Source organism: Engystomops pustulosus, chromosome 3 (genome assembly GCF_040894005.1).
Source record: "Engystomops pustulosus chromosome 3, aEngPut4.maternal, whole genome shotgun sequence".
NCBI classification, from domain to species: domain Eukaryota; kingdom Metazoa; phylum Chordata; class Amphibia; order Anura; family Leptodactylidae; genus Engystomops; species Engystomops pustulosus.
Genome location: NC_092413.1, coordinates 57,670,848 through 57,685,920, shown reverse-complemented (window position 1 = coordinate 57,685,920; position 15,073 = coordinate 57,670,848). Strand labels below are relative to the sequence as shown.

The window sequence follows — 15,073 nt, the reverse complement described above, 5'->3', positions numbered from 1 at the left end:
ATCATCTATTAGGTTTTTACCTATATACTTTACGACACAGTCTAAGGGTAGTCATTTTATGAAAAGTATTTCAAAGTTATTAACATCATAAAAGTTTAATATGTCCTAAGATATGCTTTGCCAAAACTGTACAAAGAAAAGGCTTGATAGACATTACAAAATAATGTACTTTGTGTTATGCTTTTACAGTGAATGATAGTGTTAGGAATTTAGGGCCTAAAGAATATTCTTTTCCTGAGAAATGTGTACATTGTGAGACAGGTTCACATCTGTGCAGTTTCTGACAAAACAGTCCTGCATTCCTGGTGCTCCTGGACACCTTTCTGGGATCCATCATGTGATTAATAAAATAACAGGGGAACTGAATTACCGTATATACTTAAGTATAAGCTGATCGAGTATAAGCCGAGGGTGAGAAATGCTTTGGTCACAGCCCCCTGTAGTGTATAGCCAGCCAGCCCCCTGTAGTGTATAGCCAGCCAGCCCCCTGTAGTGTATAGCCAGCCAGCCCCCTGTAGTGTATAGCCAGCCAGCCCCCTGTAGTGTATAGCCAGTCAGCCCCCTGTAGTGTATAGCCAGTCAGCCCCCTGCAGTGTATAGCCAGTCAGCCCCCTGCAGTGTATAGCCAGCCAGCCCCCTGCAGTGTATAGCCAGCCAGCCCCCTGCAGTGTATAGCCAGCCAGCCCCCTGTAGTGTATAGCCAGCCAGCCCCTAGTATATAGCCAGCCAGCCCCTCTAGTATATAGCTTTTTCTATTTTCTATTGCAAATGGGATTTAAAGGAGTATTGTAGGTCTCTTTGCAACTGAAAATGTGTGAATAGGTGAAACCACAAAAGATTTCTTTTAAAAACAAATTGCACCTGGCTGAGTAACTGAGTTGCTTGATATGATTATGCAAATAGATAAAGCAAACCATGGCTCTGCCCACTCAAAACTCCAGCATAAACTAAAATACTATAAAAGGTTAACATAAAACACCTTTCCAAAGGAAATAGGACGCACTGTTTACACTTATGTATGATCAGACCAGCCTGTGTTGTGTTTTATTCATTTGGAAATGGAAAGTATTTTTTGTTATCCTTTTTAAGTATTTTCCCTCCAGCTGGAATTCCGATGGTTTGCTTTATTTATTTGCATTTCTTAAATTGCAGGCATTGAGACTTGTCTGTTTTTTGCAAACGTGAGACTCCTCCTAGACTGGATTGGAGATAGTCAGAACATATGACGTTTCTATTAGGCTTCATATGAACACCATTTATACTAAGGCAGAAAATTATAAGTAATAACTGTACAGAGCCTTTTTTGTGGACAGTGTATAAAGTCAGCGTTAGAAGTAGAATATCATTTGTATATTGATGCATAAAATATGAATTATTAATATTATTAAATTTCATCTACGTTTATATTAAGTTTTTTTTGTATAGATAGATTCTTCTAATTATACATTGTGTGTTGTTTTTTTTTTATAGCAACCTTTCCTGCAGTCCAAAAATTGGTGCTAGTGTCCTCCGCCTCTGAGTACCCTGGAATGACCAAACATGTAGTAGATCTGCCTCCTCCCACAGATCTGGATAAGACTGTCATTGAGCTGTCTGACTGGCTGCTACTTATTGATCAGATGCTCAAGTCCAACATTGTAACTGTTGGTGATCCTGATGAGATTAATACAACTATAGCCCAAATGAAGGTAAGACAAAAGGAATGAATGGCAATCTGTGGTTGTGGTGCACTAGGGAACAGCTTCATGCCCAGTGCAAAATCCAAAAAATAATCCCAGCTCTTCTTATTCTTTATTCAACATTATCGGCATAACAGCATTCAGTAAAAGGATGCGTTTCAGCCCGTCAAGCCTTTCTCAACTATAGTTCAGTTGAGTTATAGTTGAGAAAGCCTTGACGGGCTGAAACGCATCCTATTATGCTGTTATGCCGATAATTCTCAATAAAGAATAAGAAGAGCTGGCGAATACATGAGTGCTGGGATTATTTTTTGCAAATGAAGGTAAGGACCACAAATTCACAGAACCTAGGAATAATGATGCTTTTAATATTCAGAAAGACAGAAAGGGCTCCATTTCTTATGGGTTGATTTACAAATTACTTAAAACTTAAAGGGGTATTCCCATTTTGGCAAATGAATGTTATTATGTTTATATGATGAAAAATTATACAATTTTTCCAATATAACTTTCTGTATCAATTCCTCATGCTTTTTGGATCTCTGCTTGCTGTCATTCTTTAACCCCTTAAGGACGGAGGGTTTTCCGGCTAATTTCTCGCTCTCCAACTTCAAAAATCCATAACTTTTTCATTTTTCCGTGTACAGACCTGTGTGAGGGCTTATTTTGTGCGTAACAAATTTTACTTTCCCGTAATGTTATTTATTTTAACATGCCGTGTACTGCGAAGCTGAAAAAAAATTCCAAATGTGGAAAAATTGAAAAAAAAGTCACGTTCTTGTGGGCTCAGTTTTTACGACTTTCACTCTTCGCTCGAAATAATACGCCTACTTTATTCTTTGGTTCGGTGCGATCGCGGTGATACCAAATTTATATAGGTTTTATTGTGTTTTAATACATTTTCAAAAATTAAACGAATGTGTACAAAAAAGAAAATACATTTTTTGCCATCTTCTGACGCTAATAACTTTTTCATACTTTGGCGCACGGAGCTGGGGGAGGGGTCATTTTTTGCGAAATGAGGCGACGTTTTCATTGCTACCATTTTGAGGTCTGTGCGACATTTTGATCATTTTTTATTTCATTTTTTATGTTATGTAAAAAGGTGTAAAAGTCGCATTTCGGACATTTGGGCGCCATTTCCCGCCTCGAAGGTCACCGCCGCCTGTAACCGTTTTTATATTTTGATAGATCGGGCATTTTGGGACGCGGTGATACCTAATATGTTTGTGATTTTTACTGTTTATTATGTTTTATATCCGTTCTAGGGAAAGGGGGGTGATTTGAACTTTTAATATTTTATTAATTTTTTTTATTTTTTAAACATTTTTTTTAATTTTTTTTTTCACTATCTTTTAGACCATCTAGGGTACATTAACCCTAGATAGTCAGATCGCTCCTACCATATACTGCAATACTTCTGTATCGCAATATATGGCATTTTTGCAGCACATTCATTACAATGAGCCACTGGCTCATTGTAACGAATCTGCAGCTGCCAGATAGCCTCGTGTCAAAAGAAGACACGAGGCTACCATGGCAACCAATCGCCGCCCCCCCGATGACGTTCGGGGGCGTGGCGATCGGAAAAAAGATGGCGGCGCCCGCGCGCCGCCGTCTTTTAAACGCCGCCGGCGACTTTGCCGGCGGCGTTGAAGGGGTTAATAGCCGCGATCGGTGCAAGCACCGACCGCGGTTATTAGCGGTGGGGGTTTTGTGCAATATGCAAAAACCCCCACCTCTGTATGAAGAGGACTCAGCCCGTGAGCCCTCTTCATACATCCCTTATACCTCTGCGCCGTAGAGCTACGGCGCAGAGCGTTAAGGGGTTAAGAAGCTCCATTGTTTACTTCCAGTGGATAGAAATCTGTCCCTGGTCACACAGGTGCACGGCTCATTAGTATCATAGAGAGTAATCAGAGCTGTGTGATATAATGAGCCGTGCACCTGTGTGACCATGGTCATATTTCTATCCACTGCAAGTAAACTTAGAAGCCTTCTACAAAATGACAGCAAGCAGAGATCCAGAAAACTGTGAGTAATTGATACAGAAAGTATATTGGAAAATTGTATGAATTTTCAATATTCAAACAATAACATTTATTTGCTGAAATAGGAATAACCCTTTAAGGTTGTACAATAAGAACAAGATAAAAGATTTCGTGCCAGAAAACCCTGTTAATAATTATCTAATTCTGTGACCTTTACTGTAGAAATCGGTGGTTTACTTGTAAACCTAATGTTGCAAATAACATACATGTATGGTTTACATAGATAGAAATTTTAATTGTAACTAACTGTAACTAGTTATCTGTGCTGTACTCCATCTTGCTAATACACATCTAGCCTACTGAGAAATCACATTACATATAGACTTTGAGGAGGAAAGGGGTGTTGGCCACTTAAAACTTTAGTAGGGTAAATATAAAAACCTAATAGGGTCATCCATACAAGGCAGCAGGACTCCGGGTCTTCCGGGGTTGTCTTTTGTCATGCTAACTTCCCACGGATGGATGGAGGTGTTCAGTCGTTGCAGTCTACACCACTCCTATTTCAGTGGTTGGAGGGGGGTGTAGAACGCCCATGCCTTGCTACACAACCCACAGCTTCCACTGGGGAATGGCAAACCTTAATAGGGTAAATATAATATGGGGGGCCCTTCAGTGGTCTAATACTTCCCCCATTATTGCTATAAGTGGCCAATTCCTTTACATCTCTAACCTTTACCTCACAGAAATTACATATAAAAACTGTTAGAAAATCCAGACTATAAGTTACTACATTCAGAAAGGGTTGGTCAAGATTTTTTCTTCTTATTTTCATAAAAAAGGACAGTCGAATTTTAACATACTCAATTGTTTTGCTCTAAAGGAGATACACCCTTACTTGAGGCATTTGTCAGCACCCTGTCTCATGTCTTCATTGAGGTGTGTGGCGAAATAATATCCCTTGTCCACATTAGTGTGTACACAGTGTTACTTTAGCAGCTTCTATGCATATGTAAAACTTCCCAACAAGAATCACACACCGGTGACCAACATGTTTGGAAAATAAACCCTACTTATGTTTCTGAAGCGGTTGTAAAATTCTTTTTTTTTTTGGTGTCTTTTTGTATTTAATGCCATGTACTTTTCTAAGTAGAGTCTTCAGGGGTTTGGTAAATGAAGCAGCCACTTGTTTCTGTATAATAGGCTATTAGAATACTATTAATCCCATCCGCTTCAGAGGGATTAAAGTAACATTCTGCTTTTTGTTTCCCGGTGTGTGTGGCTAAGGATTCCCAGCTAGCAATTATCATAATAATTATCATGGATTGCTCTTCATATAACGGTGCGGTGTGCATGTAATAGTTTTTATATGTCTCTGATAAACACTTCATTCTTATCATTAAGCTTGTTAAAAAAAAAAGAAAGGTAAGTCGGGTAATGGGCCATTGTGTTTTATAGAGAAAAAATCTGAATACATTTAGAAGTCATTAACTATTGTTTACCTGTTTTTAAAATTTTGACTTGAGTGTCATAATAGTTCTGCCTATTGTTTGGGATTTCAGGAGATAGTTCCTTAGCTAAAAGCACTAGAATTGTAAGTCATTCCATATGCCCCCCACCCCCACCAAGAGAATTCTAGAACAATATGCCTCAGACACCTCTGTTTTTTACATATTGAAGGACATCATCATGGTTTTCTCACTGTCCTGGATAACAGGTCGGTGTTGATATGTATGCCTAAAAATTCTCATGACAGGTTCACTCTAAAGCAGATGTATCATTACATACAAATCCACGTGTTGTATCTATAGTACTATTACATTTTTCTTTTTAGGTAACCAAGGAAGATATGGAACAGCGCCACCCACAGCTTGAATCTGTCTTTACATTGGCTCAGAATGCAAAGAATAAAACCTCCAGTCTTGATGTCAGGACATCTATTACAGAGAAGTGTAAGTAGTAGTTATCACCACACCCATCCGCACGCTTCGGATCTCACTCAGAACAGGAAGTAATAGCTTTACCTGAATTACCAGTTGTCTGTCAGGGATATAACACATGTGTGTACCCAGTGTAATGGTGACCGTGTGGGCCCCCATTTTCCCCATACACACTGAATAAATGTAATCTTACTGTGCAGTACTCGTATATACAGGATAAGAGATTGTAGTACTGTACTGTGTCATAAACTCAGAGTTGGTAATTACCATATATACTCGAGTATAAGCCTAGTTTTTCAGCACAAAAGAATGTGCCGAAAACCCAAACTCGGCTTATACTCAAGTAAAAAAAATTATCAAAACTCACCTTTCCGGCTTCCCCCGTGCTGGCTATATACTGGGGCAGGGGGCTGGCTATAAACTGGGGGATATGGGCTGGCAGGCTATATACTGGGGGGCAGGTGCTGGCTATATACTATGGGGCAGGGTCCGGCAGGCTATATACTGTGGAGGCTGTGACCAATGCATTTCCCACCCTCGGCTTATATTCGAGTCAATAGGTTTTCCCAGGTTTTGTGTTAAAATTAGGGGGCTTGGTTTATACTTGGGTCGGCTTATACTCGAGTATATACTGCAATCTTTTCTGTTACTCCTTAATCTCATGACCACCCAAAATTTGGAAAATCCAAATGTCAAAGGGACCAAAAAAATTATTGGCTGCAGCTTCACTTGCAAAATATACATGTTCTGGCTTAAATGCAAAAAATCTGAATGTAGCTGGTTCAAAACATGAGGAATTTCTCTATATTTATTTATGATGAAGGGAGTACTTTTCCTAAAATGTATACACCGGATACACAGACAGACTGTTATTGCCGCTTCCCATTGTCTGTGTCCTGAGATCTTAGGGCAGAGCATGTAGATTCAATGGCCTCAGTCAGTGTGCATGCTGCAATCTTGAAAGGCTTATGGTATTTCTAACAGACAGAGCCCCTAATATATGTATGCTCCAGATTGAAGCTAACTTTTGATTAGAGTTTGGCTAATAATGCAATATGTGATATATGCATTATTAGCTTGATATTCACTGATTTTGTTTTCTTATTTCTGCTTCAGTATACTAACCCTTCCCGCCGATGCCCTTTTTTAATTTTTGAGAAAGGGTTGTGCTACCTGCAAACTCCCCAGGAACAGAACGTTCTCTGATTTTTGCGATTCAAGCTGTCACCTTATACATGGATGCTTAAAAACCACAGCTGTGTGTTCAAAAGCCCATTGGAATTTATTTAGCAGTGTGCTATCCTTTAATGCAGTGATTTTCAACCTGTGTGCCGCGACACATGGTTGAGTGTGCCGCGGGGAGCCCCTTTGTAGCGCTGCCACCGCGCCTTGGCCCCCATACTTACCAACAAGTCCCGCGTCGGCGATCCACCCATCTTCCGTAGCTCCTTCACCGCGCGGCCCATGTCACGTGACTGACGCAACCTAATTAGTAAAGGGAGGTCGCTAGGGGCTCTTAATTAGTAAAGGGAGGTCGCTAGGGGCTCTTAATTAGTAAAGGGAGGTCGCTAGGGGCTCTTAATTAGTAAAGGGAGGCCGCTAGGGGCTCTTAATTAGTAAAGGGAGGCCGCTAGGGGCTCTTAATTAGTAAAGGGAGGCCGCTAGGGGCTCTTAATTAGTAAAGGGAGGCCGCTAGGGGCTCTTAATTAGTAAAGGGAGGCCGCTAGGGGCTCTTAATTAGTAAAGGGAGGCCGCTAGGGGCTCTTAATTAGTAAAGGGAGGCCGCTAGGGGCTCTTAATTAGTAAAGGGAGGCCGCTAGGGGCTCTTAATTAGTAAAGGGAGGCCGCTAGGGGCTCTTAATTAGTAAAGGGAGGCCGCTAGGGGCTCTTAATTAGTAAAGGGAGGCCGCTAGGGGCTCTTAATTAGTAAAGGGAGGCCGCTAGGGGCTCTTAATTAGTAAAGGGAGGCCGCTAGGGGCTCTTAATTAGTAAAGGGAGGCCGCTAGGGGCTCTTAATTAGTAAAGGGAGGCCGCTAGGGGCTCTTAATTAGTAAAGGGAGGCCGCTAGGGGCTCTTAATTAGTAAAGGGAGGCCGCTAGGGGCTCTTAATTAGTAAAGGGAGGCCTCTAGGTTCTTTTGATTAGTAAAGGGAGGCCGCTAGGGGCTTTTGATTAGTAAAGGGAGGCCGCTAGGGGCTTTTGATTAGTAAAGGGAGGCCGCTAGGGGCTTTTGATTAGTAAAGGGAGGCCGCTAGGGGCTTTTGATTAGTAAAGGGAGGCCGCTAGGGGCTTTTGATTAGTAAAGGGAGGCCGCTAGGGGCTTTTGATTAGTAAAGGGAGGCCGCTAGGGGCTTTTGATTAGTAAAGGGAGGCCGCTAGGGGCTTTTGATTAGTAAAGGGAGGCCGCTAGGGGCTTTTGATTAGTAAAGGGAGGCCGCTAGGGGCTTTTGATTAGTAAAGGGAGGCCGCTAGGGGCTTTTGATTAGTAAAGGGAGGCCGCTAGGGGCTTTTGATTAGTAAAGGGAGGCCGCTAGGGGCTTTTATTAGTAAAGGGAGGCCGCTAGAGGTTTTTATTAGTAAAGGGAGGCCGCTAGAGGTTTTTATTAGTAAAGGGAGGCCGCTAGGGGCTTTTGATTAGTAAAGGGAGGCCGCTAGAGGTTTTTATTAGTAAAGGGAGGCCGCTAGGGTCTTTTAATTAGTAAAGGGAGGCCGCTAGAGGTTTTTATTAGTAAAGGGAGGGCGCTAGGGGGTTTTTATTAGTAAAGGGGGCCTTTTATGACTGTTTTAGTGTCATTTTGTGCTATTTTGGTTGGTGGTGTGCCCCAGGATTTTCTAAGTATAAAAAGTGTGCCGCGGCTCAAAAAAGGTTGAAAATCACTGCTTTAATGGATAGCACAGAGGGAAAAACTGTGTTTGACCGGCAGGGGTATAACATTCTTAGGGTTTGTGTGCTCTTCCTGCAGTTTTCTGCGGCTGTCTGATAACCTAAAACAGTGTGCGCAAGCAGAGCATACAGACATGTTTTTGTCTGTGCTGCTATTGTAATCCGTTGTATTTGTGTCTCATATACAATTGATTGTCTTTCCCTTTTATGGATCCGCAGTCTTCTGCATCTGCTGGGGGTGGGCAGCAGGAGTTTAATTATATCAAAGTTCCCACCAGGTTCTGTTCCAAAGTTTGCACCGGGGCCCACTGGTGTCTTGTTACATAACTGGTTTTTCAAATATTTATGGTAAAGCAGAATGTTTACCAATACGGTGAAAAGCTTGTCCCGAAAATGTATTTTTAATAAAAAAATAAAGTAAAAAAATGTGAATACAGCTTTTATTCTTAATTTTTTCTGATTGAACATTTTACTCTCGTCATAAAAAAATTACATTCTCTTTTTAGTAAAGTCTTGCCATTTGATTCCAATGCTCTTTCAGCACCGATACCAGAGTTGATATTTTGCTGATATTTTTTTACAGACTGCTATTGATGGCATACTGTACCAGCACATAGGACTGCTATCAATGGCAGTTATGTGCCCTAAACCCTGATGCTTGATAGCTGAGAGCTGAATTGATAAAGCATTATTTTCTATGGAGTTGTAACATTCTTCTGGACACTTTATAGTTAACAATGTCTTGTTATCTTGGAGACGTTCGCCTCTGAGTATTGAAAGTGACGCTTCAGTGCTTTACTATTACATGCTGACTTTTGCTGATTTCAATTATATTTACAACAGCTAAATCAATCTATACTTCCATACAGAAATAGCATTTTCTACATTTCAAGTAACAGATGAATTATTGTCACGCACCGGCATATTGTAAGCGTCTTACAGGAGACCCAAGATTAGAATTCCATTTCCTTGCCTGTTCCCTGTTTGGGACTTCAAAGACAGTGGAAACGTGCCAATAGTAAATTTCAATTATAATTACACAAGGCTTTATGCTGTTTCGAGACCCATGGTTGGAAGTTTGCTGTTACATTTAATAGAGTGACCAAACAAGCTTTAGGAGGGCAATGGTAATAGGTTGTTTTGCTCATTGGTATGTATAAAGTGGCCATCCTGTTATAACAGCAGTTTAATAACTTTGCCTTAATATAAATATATGACCTATAATTTAATTATAACATCAAGCCATCCTCTTTGACAGATGTGGCTAAAAAGAGGACTAAGCAGGTATTGGGTACATATGACATTACTTTTTCCTTTAATTACTGTTTCTTCCTGTTTACCCCAACTCCTCCTCTGTGCTGTGAATGCAGACGGACAGAAGATTGTTCCTTTTATGAGGTTTACTTCTTCCCCTTGACCATTAAGGGTTGATAAAAGTGATTAGTAGGAAAAATAAACTTTGTATCCCTTAGAATTTATGTTTGTCAGGATCATGACAAATATGCTTGTGACTGACAACTCTTATTTATTAAAAGGGCTTGACTGTTTATAGAAGACTTCAAGACAGAAGTACATGGTTCTCTCATATTATACTTACCCTGATAAAATTTCTTGTCATGTGACCTTCATGGGCAGCAGGATTTAACAATATAAAAAAACAGAACTCCGTTTTATTGCAAATTCATTAAAATACATAGGATGAATACACAACACAATGGAGCTGGGCAGCTACCAAATTAATGTATATACAAGCTAAAGTGCATATAGTATACCGGATGGCATGAAAAACATGATGTAGCAACAATATATCAAAATAAAGTGCCTGCGTTAGATGCTTTCTGGTGGATACTGTCTGAATGCCTCCTACATCATAACCACCCCCATATCAGTGGTTCCATGATGTCTGTGGAACGCCCATCCAACCAATGATATGCAAGGGGTTATGACGGGGGATTTGCATACAGTAATGCATGCATGCCCTCCTCCGTCTGCTGGAAGTCAACATGGCATGGGATTTCATAGAAAATACCGAGTTCTGCTGCCCAGGGGTGACATGACCAACTGTTTCCCATGATGAACAAGAAACTTTACCATATAAATATAATTGTATATAAGTGACCCCATTAGGGTTTTATACTTATCCTGTTCTCTATAAGAAGTATGAAAAACATGATGTAGCAACAATACATCAACACCTTTAAGGAAAGTCTTCTGAACCTACTATTTTAAAAGGGAACAGTCAACAATCCAATGTGTAGATCGGTGTGCTAATGCTAAGACATATTGATGTAAATCAATACACAGATGTAGAACTTATACTGGGATGTCCACTCCTTAAATATAAGATGTCCCACAGGACTAGTACATCATCATATGCTGCCTCATGTAGTTGCCACCCATTAGTTGACTTAATGTTCATGGACATCACTAAAGCCAGGAGAAAACAGGTCTATGGCTCTTCTGCACTCCTTAAATTGGTTTGTTGGTATCAAACCCCAGAAAATTGCAGGGCAAAGACAATTCTATATATTCCATACAGCTTTCTTTAGTTTATAAGCTTAAATTTTGGACTACTAATCAGACTGATTAGACAATGACCAGTATCTGGACATTTGGTCGGAGCTGGTGGGTTACAGACATTGAGACAGGAACAATTCTTAAATGGAAAACAGTTTTTCTCCTTATCTGCAATAAACGAAACACTCAATTTCCTGTGATTGTATCATCTTGAGCTGCTGTTTACTCTACAATCATACTGAAAGTGGTGTCTGACTGTCAAATACTTTGTCAGCGGGTTAGATACATTTTCTGTGACTTGAGATAGTTTTCAGTAATCATATTCTCAGAAGCACCCTAGTTCAAATGGCACCACTATTTATCCAAAATTTTTAACACAGACACAGGCAACCTTGGCACACGGACAAAACCCGTTTCCTTTGGCAGTGCTCCAGGAGTGCCGAACATCTGTCATGAAAATAATGTACATCAAATTTATGCTCAAGTCCTATAACTCTGCCCTTCACCTTGTTAAACAGGTATATTTCACTAATCTAATATCTTCTCTTTCTAACACCAAAGGTGCAGCCACCCATCACCGGCCTTTGGGGTTGAAGATCAGGCCACCTACTTTAAAGATTAAATTGATTGCATTCACCCCATTAATCCCTTTCCCTCCGATACTTCACACTGGTTGCTCTCTTCCTTTGAGTCAGTCACAGAGGAAAAAGTGTCCAGACCCCATCCCCTCACATCTTGTACAGTCCCTCAGCAGCCAATTCTTCCCCCACTAAAATCTTCAACTTTCTCTCTCTCTCTCTTCTGGTGTCTTTTCCACATTCCCTTCTTTCAAGCATGCGGTAGTTACCCTGTTACTAAAGAAACCTTCCCTGGACCCATCCAGCGCTACTAACTACTGATCAGTTTATAATCTCTCTTTCATCTCCAAACTCCTGGAACACCTGATCTATTCTCCACTAACCCGCTATCTCTCAGCTTATCCCTCCATGACCCTCTACAATCTGGTTTCCGCTCTATGTATTCCACTGAAACTGCTATTTCTAAAGTCTAAAATTATCTCCTCACTGCTAAATCCAAAAGTGACTATTCTCTCCTCATTCTTCTGGATCTCAGCAACGTGTGAGACTGTGGACCACCAGCTCCTCCATGAAGGACACTGTTCTCTCGTGATTTTCTTCATATCTCTCTGAACACACCTTCAGTGTCAACTTCTCTGGATCTCTCTCTTCTCATCTTCCTCTCACTTTTGGGGTTCCTCAGGGCTCTGCACTAGGTTCTCTTCTTGTTTCCCTCTATACTGCCCCCATCAGCATCATCTTTATGCTCATGATACCCAGCTATATACTTATGCACGTAACGCACCCCTACCTTACTTCAGAACACCAGTGATTGTCTTTCTTCCGTCTCTAACATCATGTGCTCTCTCTTCTTGAACTTTAAGAACTTCTTGTCATTCCACCATGTGCTAACTGACCCAACCCTGTCCTCTCCTTCACGTCTGTGGGATCTCTATAACACCGAAGCAGCAGGTCCACTGTCTTGGGGTCGTGTTGGACTCTGACCTCTTTATATTCTATCACTTGCTCAATCTTGCCGCATCCATCTCTAGAATCCGCCCATTTCTTACAATTGAAACCTTTAAAATGCCAATTGTTGCTCTGATTTACTTTCAACTAGACTACTGCTAAACCCTACTGATCAGTCTTCCACTCACTAAACTCTCTCCTATCCAATCTATTCTTAATGCAGCAGCCAGACCTGTCTTTTAGACCAAACGCTACACGGATGCATCCAATTTGTGCCAGTCACAAAGCTATGAATAGTGCTTCACCTCCCTACCTTTCTTCTCTCATCTCAGTCTATCGCCCAACCCGTGCTTTTCAATCTGCCAGTGAGGTTCGATTAATCTCTTCCTTAATTCTAACCTCTTATGCACCTCTGCAGGACTTCTCCTGAGCTGCACCAATTCTCTGGAATGCCCTTCCCAGGGTTATCAGGCTAATATCCAGCCTCCAACATTTCAAAAGCTCTCAAAAACCATCTCTTTAGAAAAGCCTATCACACTCAGCAACTTCATGAAATTTTAACTCTCTCTTTACTAACCCTGTGTCTTTTCCCCGTCTTTAATCCAGCAAACCACCAGTTTAGATAACAAGCTCCAGGTTTCTCTGCAGTCCCATCGACTTATGTAGATGCAGTTTGATGGCGACTGATGGCTGGTTCAAGCAGCAATATCTTTATTTATTAAGTTATTTTATACTGTTCCCTTATAAAGAATGACTGGAGCATTATACAAGCTCTTATACGTCTTGTGTCACCCCCTCATCCTCATAGACTAGCTCTTGCGAGCCTGGCCCTCGCTTCTATTGTTCTATATGACTGTTTGTACTCTGTAATGTAGTATTTTATTGGTATATGTCCCCTATGATTTTTAAAGTGCAACAGAATATGATGGTGGTGAATAAATAAAGATTGTTATTAAGATAATCCTTTATTAGTCCCACAGTGGGGAAATTCACAGCGTTACAGCAGCAGAGAGGGTACAGAGAGTGAACTACAAACTATGACAACAATAATATTAGGGATAAATGAACAAAAAGAAAAGGGGGATAAAAAGACAAAAAAGAGAAAAGCAATGATCGGCAGTTTGATGTTTAGTCTGTGGATGGGAATTGCAGGGACTGGTTAAGTGGGGGGCGCAGGTTACTTCTGTTTGGGCCTTGTTTGTAGAACAGCCTGATGGCAGCGGGGAGGAATGACTTACGATAACGCTCCCTTTCACATTTGGGGTGAAGCAATCGGTCACTGAAGGTGCTCACCAATGCCACCACAGTCTCATGCATGGGATGGGAGCTATTCTCCAGAATAGACTTCAACTTACACAGTGTCCTCCTCTCAGCTACCACCTGCACTGTGTCAAGAGGACCCCCCAGGACAGAGCTGGCTTTCCTAATCAGTTTGTCCAGTCTGCTCCTCTCCCTCGCTGAGATGCTGCTTCCCCAACAGACTACACCAAAAAGATGGCTGGTGCCACTACAGAGTTGAAGAAGGTCTTAAGAAGAGCCCCCCGCACTCCGAATGCCATCAGCCTCCTCAGCAGGTGTAGCCGGCTCTGACCCCTCCTGTGAAGTGCGTTTATGTTCTCTGCCCACTCCAGTTTTTTGTTGAGGAGGACACCCAAGTACTTATAGGACTTCACTGCCTCAATGTCTGTCCCATGGATAACCACCGGTTGAGAAGGAGGACTGTGCTTACGAAAAGTCCACCACCATCTCCTTGGTCTTCCCAGCATTAATCCTAAGGTGGTTTCGCTGGCACCAGTTCACAAATTTATTATTAATATTTGTATATCCATAAAGTATTCACTTATCATTGTCATTTATGTGATTGCTGTTTATTGTACTCATTTATATCTAACCTATTACTATGCTTTCTAATACCCCAGCGGAGAAGCTGAAGAATCACTGGGACAGTACGGTACATGGTGTAGAGATGCGCCAGACACAGCTGCAAGACATGCTGGCTGACAGCATCAAATGGGATGAGTTAAGGAAGGAGATACAAAGTGTTCTGGACCAGACCGACTTCCGTGTCTACACCCTCACTCAGACATCCAAAGACACACTTGTCAAACAGATTTCAGAGAACAAGGTGAATACACCCTCTTCTTATCTCTACTCTCCTTATCATTATCGCTTCCTATTTTCTCCTCCTTTCTCCTCCTCCAATATCCCTTCTTCTGCTATGACTTATGACCCATTCTACTTTTATCTTTTTATTCTCCTGTCATCAGCTGTGTCATAACTACATATTTTTAGGGCTGCTGGGTACAAAAAATGTATTTTCTCTTAATGCTTTCTTTATTAAAGGGATTGTCTGCTTTCAGCAAATAATTGATACTGGTTGTCTAATGAAAAGTTACCGTATATACTCGTGTATAAGCCGAGTTTTTCAGCACAAAAAATGTGCTGAAAAACGTACCCTCGGCTTATACACGAGTCTATTATTTAAAAAAATTACCCAGTTAAAAAAAGAAACTTAAATACTCACCCTCCGACGTCAGCGC

General features: G+C 41.1%; 1 protein-coding gene across 7 annotated transcripts in view; it reads left to right on the top strand.

Annotated features, from left to right (window-relative positions):
• UTRN (utrophin) overlaps positions 1 to 15,073 on the top strand; it is a 457,412-nt gene that overhangs the window by 179,071 nt on the left and 263,268 nt on the right. For all 7 annotated transcript variants that reach the window (XM_072140867.1, XM_072140861.1, XM_072140863.1 and 4 more), the window contains 3 exons: positions 1,471 to 1,688; positions 5,502 to 5,619; positions 14,453 to 14,658. In XM_072140867.1, coding sequence (XP_071996968.1) covers positions 1,471 to 1,688; positions 5,502 to 5,619; positions 14,453 to 14,658 — 542 coding nt within the window. The remainder of the gene's footprint in view (positions 1 to 1,470; positions 1,689 to 5,501; positions 5,620 to 14,452; positions 14,659 to 15,073) is intronic.